This window comes from Kogia breviceps, chromosome 17 (assembly GCF_026419965.1).
Source record: "Kogia breviceps isolate mKogBre1 chromosome 17, mKogBre1 haplotype 1, whole genome shotgun sequence".
Taxonomy (NCBI): domain Eukaryota; kingdom Metazoa; phylum Chordata; class Mammalia; order Artiodactyla; family Physeteridae; genus Kogia; species Kogia breviceps.
The window spans coordinates 44,702,546-44,716,426 of record NC_081326.1 but is presented as its reverse complement, the minus strand read 5'-3'; the positions used below and the strand labels follow the sequence as shown (position 1 = coordinate 44,716,426).

Here is a 13,881-nt window from a genome sequence, read left to right as displayed (position 1 = left end):
CCCCTCCCCCGTTTTTTCCCTGACATATTTTTGGCAACTTAAGTGATTCTGTGAGGCCACGTTCTCCCTCCAAGTTCACATCGTGTACTTTCTGTTCCCTGGTGGATGCTCCTTGGATAGGTTGATAAGAAAATAACTTCACATTTGCGACAAAGCTTCCATTAAAGACGCCTGCAGGAAATCCAGTGATGCAATCTCACACAGCTTAACTAACAGACTCCAGCTCGCGTCTGACATGATCTATGTACCAGCTTGTAGAAGCAGGTACATGACTCACACGCTTGGCCCTCCAGGGAAAAGCAAGTCTATGTTATGGAAAAAATAAATTCTTGTTAAAAAAAAAAATAAAAACCGTGCCTACAACTACTTTTCGTTTTTAAAGGAAGTCATATTCCGGGCTCTCCCTAGTCCTGAAAAAAGATTAAATACAACTGGACCCACCACCGAGTCATTCCCAAGAGCACCCACTCAGGTGAGCTCTGAGATGGCATGGAAGGCAGCCCCGCCTCCAGAGAATTTTCTCCAAGGGAAACTGCGCAGGCGCCTGCAGCCTACTGAGTGGATGAAAAGGTTTCTCTTCTGCTTAGTCACCACCACCGCTCCCCCCGCCCCCTGCCCCCCCCACGCCCCCAGCTGCAAGTTATACAAAGGCTGGAAACTCCCGCACCTGCGTGTACTATTTTGAAAAATAGGTGCACTTGATAATTGGTCAAATCCAAAGAGACAGGGTTGTTGAGACACTAACCCAAAAGTGTACAGGTGAGCGAGGCATAGGGCAGAAGACACACGTGGCGTACCAGCAGGGAAGAGCAGAGTGACATGTCTGGATCAGGAGGGAGGGAACAGATGAATTCTACCAGGAACAAGCAAGCAGGCAGGCTTTCCCATTTTATTTCGGCTATGTGTGTGTTATTTTTAAATATCTCCATGGCCAAATGACTATTCTTTTTTAAATAACCTTAAAATTTTTCTAATTACAAGAACGGTACAAGCTCACTTCAGCAAACTAGAATACAGAGAAGAACAAATAAGAGACAAAAGCATCTATAATTTCTCCATGCAGAGAGCAAACCACTGTTAACCTATTGTGGTTTTATCATAGTTTATTATTTACTTTCTATGCCTGTAAACCTTCTAACATAATACACCATGAACATTTTTCCTGTCATTAAATATTTTTCCATAATCTGATTTATAATGCTCGCCCCTGAACTGTGATTTACTAAACCAGTCCTCTGTATCTGGGCACTTAGAGCTTTCCGGATTTTTCACTTTAAAAAATATTCCTACAATTAATATCCTTGATTACTTCCTTAAGATAAAGCCCTAAAACTGGAATTCAGGTGTCAGAAGGTAGGCCCATTTCAACCAGTTTTGCTAAACTGTCTTCCAGAAACTTTCTAAGAATGTATAATCCTCCTAGAAATGTATTTCACCCAAACCCAGTTTTGTTAATCTTGGCCAATTTGACAGGGAAACCTTGAGCTTCCCTGTTCTGTAATCTGTATTTCTTGGATTATTAATAAACTGAATATTATTTTATATGTATATTAATCACTTGTAGCTTTTGTGAACTGTCTGCTCCTGTTTGTGGACCATATTTCTATTTGAGACGTTTGTTCTTTTTTAAAATGTTTTCAAAATTACGTAAGATAGACATAGTTTTAAAAGTAGCCACCACGATTCCAAAGCAGCTAAAAACCGTGGTCTGCACAGGAAGCATAAATGTACTTAAAGGCTCTTCTAACCTATCAAAATCCTCCACTTGAGAACCTTCCAGGGGCTTCAATCCATTTTGTCCTGGTACCAATACTGGCTTCAGAGAAAATGGACTTCAGAGACTTCTAAATCTTATAACACAATAGGATACCAGAGAAGGAGATTTTATTCCTGACCTACATGAATAGTCATTTGTGTGCCCTGTAGTGAAATCATATATTGTCTTTTTTTTTAAACTTTTTATTTTATATTGGAGTATAGCCGATTAACAATGTTGTGATAGTTTCAGGTGCACAGCAAAGCGACTCAGCCATACATATACGTGTATCCATTCTCCCCCAAACTCCCTTCCCATCCAGGCTGCCACATAACATTGAGCAGGGTTGCCTGTGTATATTGTCTTATAATTGAAGTGAAACTGCAGGTGCTATTCTTATTCTTATATTATTTAATACCTTTTCTGAACACTTATTAAACCATTGGCTTGGCAATACTGGTTGACAGTAGGTGTCCCTGAATTATGTTTTATTAAGAGGAGGAGAAATCTGGAAGTGGGGCATGGGAGGGGAAGGAAGAAGGAAGGAGGAGAAGGGGGAGGAGGAGGGGAGGGAGAGGCGGAGGAGAGGAAAGGGCAGGAAGAGGAAAGAGGAGAAGGCCCATGTGCTGCTGTTTTCACTTTACTAAATTTTATTCAATGTTCCATCCATTCCAATACTGCCTCTCTTTCAGTCTACGAGCCTGCGCAGAGTAAACCACTTCCTGGGTGCTGTTCTGGAAGGGGGTTCTCAGAGTCCCTGCCAGCCCTTTTTATCTGATTTTCTTGTACCTTTATCTACCAGCCCAGTTGAGGCTGTGAGGGGGTCCACTAAGTAAACCATTGATCTTACCGCCTTGATGCCCTTCTGAATTCCGTGTGGCCCTCTGAATTCCTCCCGCCTGCCAGAAGTCTGTTTCTTTGTCATCTTAAACCGCCTTTTATTTTGCTAAAATAAAATAATTTGAGGGGGGCCTGGCAGCAGAAGCAGGTCCCACTGTGCCCTGTACTCTCCTATCTTGTTAACATCATCATTCTGTGAGCCGCCACCAGCCCAGACCCCACTGGAAGGGAGAAAATGAGACTCACAGAATGTTGGAGCAGGTGATTATCCTCAGAGATCATTTAGTTCAACTTCATTTTACAGGTGAAAAATAATGAAAGACAAACCCTCTGATCTTATGTTAATTATCTTATTGGCAATACAGGAAAGAGGCAAAAGCTACCTTTGTTCCTTGCTGCTTTGAAAAGTTAGATCCAAGAAGTACAGAAAGCAGTTATTTTCTGAGGCTCACTGAACTGAGAACTAAAACCAATGATTTGGGGTGAGTGAGGGAAGGAAAGGCCATTTTAACTCACAGTAATGCTGTCGGAATCTTAACCACCTATTTCATATACTCATGTTCATATTTTAAGAAGCAAATAGGCAATGCCTCCCCTGTTCTCAATCTCCCTACCAAAAAAAAAAAAAAAAAAACGGAGTATATTTTTTTAATTAATCAAAACCTCAGGAAAAAAAAAAAAACACCTCAGATTTTCAATTCATACAACACCAGTATGCAACACACAAGAATGAATGTAAGGCACGTTTTTCCTCAAATCAAACTTTTAGCTCCAAATCCTACTCTTGGTTACTCACAGACTCTGTATGATCTGTAAGCCTCGTCCTAGATCTAGGATTCAAGGCGTCCAGTTAAAATCAGAATCAATCCGCCAGGAGGACAAACACCACACGTCATCCAGCCCAGCTCTGCAGCCGGAGCATGGCAAATCTCATACTACTGAGAAAAGGCTGGCAACTCAAAGGTGGCTAAAGCATAGTTTCTCCCTGCTCCTTTTTTCTTCCTCTCTTTTCTCCATTCTTCTCCCCTTCACTTCAACCTTTCCCCGTTTTCTGAAACCCCGATCTAAATTCAGAAGCCTTAAAAAAGAGACTCTGGCCCTGGGGTGTTTGTTAGACGCGCACATTCAGCATTTGGACGAAAGGCTGGCGCCAAAATAAAAAGAAGCAACAGGCGAATCTTGCTTCCCTTTCTGCTCTGGGGGGTGTCTGCATTCACACTTGTAAAGGAAGCATTTCCTTGGGAGTGAATGTGAAGTCAGATCACTTAAAAAATGCTCCCCACAAAGTTCATTGCCCTGTTCATTACAAAGTAAAATAAGGCTCTTCATCGCCACAGGCAGCGATTGCTTTCCACTGAATGCCCATTCAAATGCTCGGTCAATCTCCATAACCCGGACAGATTCTCAAAATGTACATCGAAATCCCCTGAAATGTTTCAGCTTTTTAAGTACTTTCCACAGAGCTCTAAAAATGTGTGCTTGGTGGCCATTTTATATAGCAAATCAAAATGTGCTGTTTTTAAAAATAATATTACTTTAATCCTGCTACTCACCAGAACACATCAAGCTAAAACACTTAATTCTCTTCCCAGTATAAACGGGGGTGGGAGTTGGGGGTAGACTCCTAAAGAAGTACTTCCTTGCTTCTATCCCACTTACCTCATTATAGCCCAGTCCCTTCTACCACAGACCATTAAGACTTACAAGATAAAATGTAATTTTCTCGTGATGGAGGATAGATGGATGGATGGATGGATGGATGGATGGATGGATGGATGGATGGATGGATAAATAGAATGGAACCAAGGAGCCAAGACTTCTCTAATGGGTGGAACTACGCAGGGCAGGTGGAGGGTAGAGTGAATCTGAATTTTGGAGGCTTCAGTTTGAAGACCTGGGAAGCTGTCTGAGGGACTTCCAGGTATATGTTGTTGTTACTAAGCAACCCTCTCATCCTCCTGAGCCACAGCAGAAATTCCTATTCAGCCTGTTGCTGCTTGCTAAGGAATTTTTCCTGGACAAGTTTGCCAAACCAATCACTACCCTGTTTCAGCTTAGACCTCACTTTTTATAATTGAGCAGGAATCCTTGAATACCTTTTGAAAAGGAAGAGAGTGCCTGCACCCCAAAGTGAACACCAGGGACCATGAGTGAGGACTCTAATTTAGGACAAGGCTTGCCTTATACTAAGAAGAACTTAAAAGTAAACATTTTCCAAGGTTCAATTCAGTTGACTTGAATTAGATAAGGTGCCATCACTTGCTGCCATCATCTTAACTCTTGGCTCGGGTAACAAGAATGGGTTGCTGTTGCTATAAATGCTAAGAGAACGCAGCAAAGTTCACTGACTAAAAGAACACCTAAAATCAGATTCATATTTATATCTCTGCATGGAAGAAGTGCATGTGTCAATTCCTATCAAGTAATATGGGAGGGAAAAAAATCAGCAAAGTGGCATCAGGAGATAGACCAAGGAGGGAAAAAAGGGAGGGAGGGAGGGAGGGAAAGAGGGGGAAAAAATGTTGTTTCAGACTAAGGACGAAATAAGCGGGAAAATACAATTTAACCAAATTGTTTATTTTTTAACCTGAAATGTATGCCTGGTTGTATCAAAGTCACAGAAAGGAACCAAAGCATTTGCTTGAGTTACCTAAGTCTTTTAAAAAAACTAAATTTAATAACCTAACATCAAAATAATAATCTTGTTTAGATTATCTATAGATTTCAAACAAATACTTCTTGGGGTTATTGGGTGGTGGTGGTGTATAAATGTTTCTATGTATGTTTGACTTACTTGGCTATACGTATAAATTCTCTGTTTGACTTTGCAGAGTATAGTAGAAATTGCTAGATACAGCTCTTCATCACTTTCATCACTGCTCCAGCACTTACTTTTTTTTTTTTTTTGCGGTACACGGGCCTCTCACTGTTGTGGCCTCTCCTGTCGCGGAGCACAGGCTCCGGACACACAGGCCCAGCGGCCATGGCCGATGGGCCCAGCCGCTCCGCAGCATGTGGGATCCTCCCAGACCGGGGCACAAACCCCTGTCCCTTGCATCGGCAGGTGGACTCTCAACCACTGTGCCACCAGGGAAGCCCTCAGCACTTACTTTTAATCCTCCTTAAATCAGATGGCACTGGGTCCATTTGGGTGGCCTAGTCTCTGCGGTTGGTTTAAAACAGGACCTAATTACAGATCAACAGAAAGCCTAGTACCATCTTATTAGGGTAATACTTAAAGCTACCATTAGCCCTAGAAATGAAACTGCAACCATCATCTCATTAAATATTTCACCAAGGACCAGCATCAGATTGTACAGATCAGAACTCGTTATCTTTGACTTTGTGCTACAAAATAGAATCTAAATTCAATGAAATAACTGTGCCCAGAAAAATGAACACCAATTTTATCTTCTAATGTAAAACTATGGAAGGACAAGGTTGGCCTTCTAACTCCAACCCAGCTCCCTAGTGAGTGGGATCCAGCCTAAAATCTGAGTTTGACCTTTTAACTCTGGGCCTGGCAGAAGGCTATATGGGTGACATCACTCCAAATCAGGTGTTTAGCAGCTCTGGAAATATGACTTGTCAAAAGGATCCCATTCTTCCAGAAGGGACAGTACAGCAACACAATGAAAGTAAACAACATTGAGAGAAGGCCTAAGAACTCTTAAACCCTAGTTAAAATATCAGAAGCTGCTCATCCAGAACTAGCATAATGAACATAAAGCCTACAGGTTTCATTTCACTTATATGCTGGATATACACCTGAGAAGGTATATATAAATTGAATTTATTATGTAAAGTACTCACTTAAAGCATTATTTTGCTAAATAACCCCATGCAGATGCCCCAGCCCCTCTCCAGAGAATCTGATTCCATAGCTCTGGGGTGGAGCACAGGGAGTGTAGTTTTATCAAGTGCCTCAGGTGATATATTTTTGTAATCAGATGAGTTTGTGTTGCAGTGATTTAAAGAATGCCTATGGACATTCCTATTACTAAGCACACACATAATTATCTTCAACCTTTTTTTTTTTTCAATCAATCCAAACTTCTGTATTGTTGTCTAGCATTTTCTTATTTTTCAGGTAAGTTAATTTTGCCTATATATTAGTTTATTTCACTGAAGATGCAAAACTAACCAAAGCACACTGTTTGCAATGTCTCACTTCCAAACACAGTGGCCCGGTCTGTTTTCTGATGGATACAAGTTTGCAGAAATTGAATGCGGATGAGAGAAAGAAAGGGCGAACTGGAGGCTAATTTAGGGTTGAGATAGGCAGGAAGGGTGGCAGGTTAAATTAAGAGGTTTAGACAGGTATGAGTGTCAGAGCAAACACCAGGTTGGTCCCTCTTCTTCAGTTCTAATTCCCAGGGGTCATCCAGTATGTGCGCATTTTTTTCACCTCTAAATTAAGAAGCATGCAAGATTTAATCCGTTGTAGGGAAGAGAACACTGGACTCTAGCCATTAAACTGGTGATACCTGGAGAAAGAAACAAGACTGACACTATTAGCTGATTCTTTATTTACTCCCCTCTTGACTGCCAGGACCATTTATAAGTATAATGTTGTCTGGTTTTGAGTGTACAAGTGTCTGGACTATTAAGTAGAGAATTGATTATCTTAGTTTATTTAATGGGACCACTGTCTCTCTAAGTCTCCGACTCACCCACACTGGCCTCCTTTCTGATCCTAGAATATGCTAAATACTCCCCCACCTCAGGGTCTTTGCACTTGCTCATCCATCTGCCTGTAACACTCTTACCCCAAGTATCTTCAGTGCTTGATCTCACTTCAGGTTTCTGCTCAGAGGTCATCACATCAGAGAGGCCATCCCTGACCACCTTATATAAAATAATTCCCCGTTATTCTCAATCCCTTTAGCCTGCTTTGCTTTCCTTTGTAGCATTTATCATCATCTAACTTGTTATGTATCTCCTTCTTTATTGATTTACTGTTTCCTGGCACTACAATGGTAGCACCACAATGGCAGGGAGTTTGTTCTATTTGCTAATGAATCTCAACGCCAGGATCAATGCTCAGTATACAGTGGCACTCAAGATGTATTTGTTAAATAAATGACTGGGTATTTTTATTGCTTCGAGGAATATATGATTAACTCAGTATTGGTGATATTAAAAGATAATATAGGGAACTCCCTGGTGGTCCAATGGTTAGGACCCCATGCTTTCACTGCCGTGGCCCGGGTTCAATCCGGGGAACTAAGATCCCTCAAGCTGCATGGCGTGGCCAAAAAAAAAAGAAAAGAAAAGAAAAATTATATAGCTAAATGGAAACATATCCATTTATAAAACTAAAGAGTAGAAAGATTAATTAAAATATTTCATCCCGGGCTTCCCTGGTGGTGCAGCGGTTGAGAGTCCGCCTGCCGATGCAGGGGACACAGGTTCGTGCCCCGGTCCGGGAGGATCCCACGTGCCGCGGAGCGGCTGGGCCTGTGAGCCGTGCGTCCAGAGCCTGTGCTCCGCAACAGGAGAGGCCACAACGGTGAGAGCCCCGCGTCGCAAAAAAAAAAAAAAAAAAAAAAAAACACATTTGATCCCATTACTTGAAATGCTACCCACATGAGGTATCCATAACTTTGGACATTTTCGTTTCTAGAATAATGGCTGGACTCTTTCAGACAAAACACACAGAATGACTAAAGGTAATTGTCCTAAGGCAAAAGCGGGGTGGGTAGGGAGAAGTGGGATTTATGTAATATCTGTTCCTGTTTCATCTTCCGCTAGAGTGTAAGTCCCTTGAGGACATGACCCACTTTATACGTCTTTTTATTCTCCTATAATACCTATCTGAATGTGTTGCAAATGGTAGGTAATCAGAAAACACATATAGGTAATGAAAAACACCTGTCAGTTTCAAATAAATCATATATATATTCTGAATATTTTGGCAGTAAAATAAGAGTTTCTAAATCTATCATTGGGCTGCTAGAATACACATGCTTGTTGACAAAGATCATAAATCTTCATAAAATGTTAGAAAGGGGGAGTAGAAAAATTCTAAATATGTACAAAGACAAACTGTCCTAAAAATACTTTGTTTTAAATAGCGATAGCATCAACATTGCAGAACATAAAAAGCAGATCGTGTCAATCTGAAAAGTTCACAACTATAAAAAAGATGATGCTACTTCAGTCCAGACTTGCTAACTGGAATTATCTTCGTATGCTATCCAAAAGCTTACCTACACTTTGATGGGTTTATAGAAAAAAAAAAAAAAGTCCTTTGTGTATTCCTTTAGGTTAGTTCCAGAAAATACAGACAAGCCTTCTACAGGGATTTACCGAAAAGCTGATAAAGTTCAAGCTCCAGGACTCCCGTTTGCTCTGGCAGGAAGATGCAGAAACAGGCTCACATGTTCTTTTCTTTTTTTTGGAGCCCTCACCCCTACTCCACCTAACACAATTGCATAAGCTTCAAGCTCATAAAACCTGGGCCCACCCCTGCCAGCCAGCCATTAAGAAACCTAGGCTAGAAGCTGCAAAAATGATCCCAAAATCATTTATTAATTTCAAGTATTTCTCCATAGTCTAGGCAAAGAGACGTAAATGGGGTTCAACAGTCTCTTTGAGGTATTGTTAGTATTACTTTTCCCAGGAAACAAAATGAAGTCTTGGAAACCATCACTAGATAAAAGTTACTTTCATTAAATGTAAGTATACATAACCCTAGATAGTTATTACCCATAAAAATTAGGTAATGTATCGCAGTGAACTAGATTGCTAGTGTTCCGAACTTATTTTCTTTCTTTAAATTTATTTTTAATTGAAGTATAATTCACATTCAAATATTTTCAAGTGTACAACATAGTGATTTGATGTCTATATAGGTCACGAAACGATCCACACAATAAATCTAGTTACAATCCGTCACCAAAGTTAACACAATATCGACTATATTAGAACTTATTTTCAGTGCTAAGTACAATGGGTTAAAAGACAATCCGTTTTCATCCTAAATTCATTTGAGTCCCGTTGTATCACAAAACGAAGTGGTGCAACCGAATGTTAATCGTGTGATTTAATTAAGGAATTACAGTAAGACAAACAATATTCACTAGATTTGCAATCATTTTTGACACGAAGATCAAAACAAACCAAAAAAACCGTGCTGCCATCTCGGCTTTTGGCTACTGAAGTTTTCAAACTCGAGTAGTGAGTTCTTAAAAGGTTACAGAGAGAATTGGGGGTGGGAGCGGGGGGTACACTCAAACAAACCTACACTCTCCCATTCCCACCCCTGCTCCCGACCTCGTCCCGCGTTCGTATTGTAACTAGGTCCTCCCCTCCGGTGTGTAGCTCACACTTAATTTTTCATTAGTGGGTAAAGTGGTACTAATATCTGGTCGTTTTTCTTAAGTATGATAGCATGTGACGTTAGCTACACCTACCCTACCCGGGGCTTAACTTTGGGGATGGTCCCCTCCATCCCTGGACAGGTCCACGGGGCATTCCCGCTGGCCCCCTCAGGGTCCCTCGATTTGGGACGGGTCCCAGGTCACTTCTCCAGGAGAGGCGCCGGCAGCTCGCGGCCTCCGGCCCTCCCCCCGCGGAAACGCCCTGAGGAAGGTCTCCTTGGGGTGGCCGCACCGCCGGGGTAAAGCGACCAGGAAAAGCGTTAAGGTGGCCTCCACGCACTCCCGAGAGGACGCAGCCCGTTCCCAGCCCAGGACGCGCCCGCCAGGAGGGGGAAGGCAGCGTCGCCACCGAATCCCGGGCAGGGCCGCGGGACCCACCTCCGGCTCCCGCTCGCTCCCGCCCTCCGCCCCACCTTCCCTGCCAGCACAAAGCCGGCCGGGAGGCGGGGGCCAGGCCTGCTGGGAGGCCGCCTGGACAAGACGGGACCCGGGCCCGGCGCCCCGCGGCTCAGACTGCCCAGCCCCGGCGCGTCTAGAGTTCCCGTCCCGGACGGGGCGGACGCGCCCCACGGCTGGCCTTCGGAGGCGCGGGAAGCCGGACTCCCCGCCTTTCCGGGCGAGAGTCGCCTAGGGAGGCCCCGGCGCACTCGCTCCGTCCCGCTAGCCACGCCCGAGGTGGCGGCCTCCGCAGCGGGGCGCCTGGGCCGGCCGGGCCTCGGAGGGCGGCGAGCTCGCGGAGCCGCGGAGGCTGTCAGGGCGGGGCTGACTCGATAAGTTGCAGGCGCCCCTTAGCGCCTTACCGTGGCGCAAACTCGGGCCTCAAATCAATCCCCCTCGTTCCCGAAAGGCCCAGTCCTCCCGCACCTGCGTAAGGTGGCCAAGCCATTCGGGGGCGGGCGGGAGGGGGCGGGGGCACGGGGGTGGGGACGGCCCACCCCCGTGCCCCCGCCGCCCCGGAGACCCGGGCCGCCCGGCTCCTCGCCTCCCGTCGGGGGCGCACACGCGGGCGCGCACACGCACACCATCCGGCCCAGTGCGGGAAGATGGCCGTTTCTGCTTCAGGATAAAGGCTCTTTGTTGCGCTCGCACAAAAGCCGCCAAGACCCGCTTTTCCAGCAGGCCCTTTGGGCAAATCGAAGGAACTCAGCTGAATTTCCAAATGGCCCTAGGAGCCTGAAGCGGTGGGAGCAACTAAAAGAGAGGGGGAATAACAGGCCTCCCGCCCTCTTCTACCAAAACCGCTGCCAATATACAGGGATTCGTCCTGGGAGACCGGGGCTGAGATCATTCGTAAGGGAGGAAGGAAAGAGGAAAACCTACTTTTACTATCAAGGCCCAAAGGGGGTATTAAACATTCACATTCTTGCAGGGTGTCTCCCCTTAACCAGGGTAGAAACATAATCTGGAAAAGTCTGGATACACCAAAAAGAAAAAGAAAAAAGAAAGAAGAAGAAAAAAAAAAAAAAAACCAACAATAGCAACCTAAAAAAAAAAAAAAAAAAAAACCAAAAAACATAACAAACCAGTTGCCATCAGCCCAAAGTGGTAGTAGCAGCAGCCGGCGCGTGTGATCCACTTACTTGTCCGACTCTTGTGACATGTTTGATCCAATGAACTCGCTCCCCTTTTCCTGGAGCCTCAGCCTCTGGTGAAACTGGACTTTCAAGTCTGTGCAGGTGAAGGTGTGTGAGAGCGCCCGAGATGGCAGAACAAGAGCTACAGGTAATTCTGCTTTTCCGTCCCCCCTCACCACTCTCGCTCGCTCGCCCGCTCGCGCCCTCACCTAGCCGGAAAGGTGGGATAAGGGGGGGCCCCCTCACATGGGGCCCGAGCTCGGAGGCGGCCGGGCGGCGCGGAGTCCTCCCGGATCGTGCCAGTGGGCAGCCACAGAGCACAAAGTGGCGGACTTGGGCGGCCACAGGTAACTTTCTCGCAAGGAGCTGAATTCTTTCACTAAAGGGTACAAGCCCGAGGGACGAGCTGCGCGGTGATTGGCTGCGGGGCTCTCTCAGGTGAGCTGCCATTGGCAGAGGCGCGCTCAGGTAAGGCCCTTCTCCAAGTGCAGGTAACTCACTCCGAAGTTTACCTGAGAGCAGCGGCGGCACGCTTGCAGCTCTGCGGCAGCCCGTGGGAGCTGAGGGTCAGTGCTTCGAGTAGACTTCATGCTACGTTTCCCTTCTTCCCGGAGGCCGGCCTGGGAAGGGGGGTTGGGGGTTTGGCGGGGGTGGGGTGGGGGATTGAGGGAGAGAAGTTAACAGGAAAAAAAGCAACACCTGCAACCACTAGGGATTGTGGGTCAAACGGAAGGACTAAGGAGAGCTGAACTCGGGGATCCCAAGCCAACCGGAATCAAATGCACCGCACCACCACAAGGCTTTTAATACCCACATTAGGACTGTTTGACAGTATCGGAAGAGTACGGACTGAAGTGTACGTTGTGCTCAGAGGGGGAGAAAAACACAAAGATCGCCGAGTCTGTTACGTAATTGCATTTTTAACATACTTATCCACAGCAAACACTTTTCGTGTCCCGATGTGTAACAGATACGGTAGATTACTAGATTTACAAATAGGTGAGCATCCTTTCATGACCTAGACGGATAGGGAGTGGCGTGGTTTTGATGGGGTGAAGAAATCTGGTTGAACAGACGCTAATATGGCTCAGACACACCTCTTCCATCTTAACTCTGCAGCCTGGGATTCCAGAGCTGCAAACCACTGAATCCCTCCCATAAACCTGTTGTCATTTGACGTTTCCAGGCAAGCATCAACATTTACATTGTAATTCAACAGAAGCAGCGATTACAAAGGAGATTTATCCTTCTAGCTTAATATGGTTGCTACGGAAACAATTCAGAATGAAACTGACTTTTTTGCAGTTTTGTTTCTCCTGGTTGGGAACAACGAATTTGCAAACGTGTAATTTATAACCACTACTTCCAACGAGTATCTTTGGAAATTCCGACAGTAATCTAGCCCATGCATATGAATTGTAGAAATAAAGAGGGCATGGAAAGCTTATCATGATTTATTTCGAATTAATACTACATTGACAGAGATGAAACAACTTCTATTTTAACCTGTATGGATCGTGTATTTCCTGAAAATTACATTATGAGACAAGGTTTGACTGTTCTGTGTTTCATTCTCAACAAATGAATTTCCAAATTTTTTCTTACTTTTTAAAAACAGTATAAGCACACACGCTTACTTTTTAAAGATAATATGATACTTTAAGGTAATGCAGTACCCACCTCTCCTCTGCCTTCTTAACCTCCTGTCTAGAGGCTACCAAATTCCACTTTTAGCTATCTATTCTGTCATTACCTTCCTATTTCTAAATAATTTACACAGCTATCCCTTGATTTATCAATTTAGATGGTGTGCTTTGTCCACCTGTTGCCTTAGATAAAGACTTAACTCTATCACACCCCATCTAGTTTCATCTTCCACATTCATCCAATATATCTCTTTCACAGTTTAGGGATAGCAAGCAGTCAGTGACTGTGCAAATACTAGTCACAATAGGGCAACTATGGTTGTTTTCTTTCTTATAAAAACCTTTTATCTGTTTACTCAGTTTGTGATGTTTCCAACCTGATATTTTTTCTACAACATGTCTATCAAATAACTGTCACATTTATTTTCCAAATGATCAATCAGTCCCATCCCACCCCCCCAAAGTCCACTGTACTTCTCTTCCAATGGAGATAAGTTCCTCTCTGGACCTGCTACTACTCAGTTGTCATCCTGGGACATCTCCAGAGTAAGAACCACATTTCTCTGTCCTGAGCCTTTTTTCTTGGTTTGCTGCTTCATTTTCCATGGCATGTGTTCCAGTAATAGCCCAAGAATGGGTACAGAAGGTAAAATTTTAAATGTCTTTATTCAACTCTTACT

At 44.3% G+C, this 13,881-nt stretch overlaps 1 protein-coding gene across 2 annotated transcripts in view; it reads right to left on the bottom strand.

Moving 5' to 3' along the window:
* Positions 1-11,920, bottom strand: part of GRHL2 (grainyhead like transcription factor 2) — a 159,764-nt gene extending 147,844 nt beyond the window's left edge. For both annotated transcript variants that reach the window (XM_067017416.1, XM_059042994.2), the window contains exon 1: positions 11,562-11,920. In XM_067017416.1, coding sequence (XP_066873517.1) covers positions 11,562-11,581 — 20 coding nt within the window. In that variant the 5' untranslated portion in view covers positions 11,582-11,920. The remainder of the gene's footprint in view (positions 1-11,561) is intronic.
* Between the last annotated feature and the right edge of the window lie 1,961 nt (positions 11,921-13,881).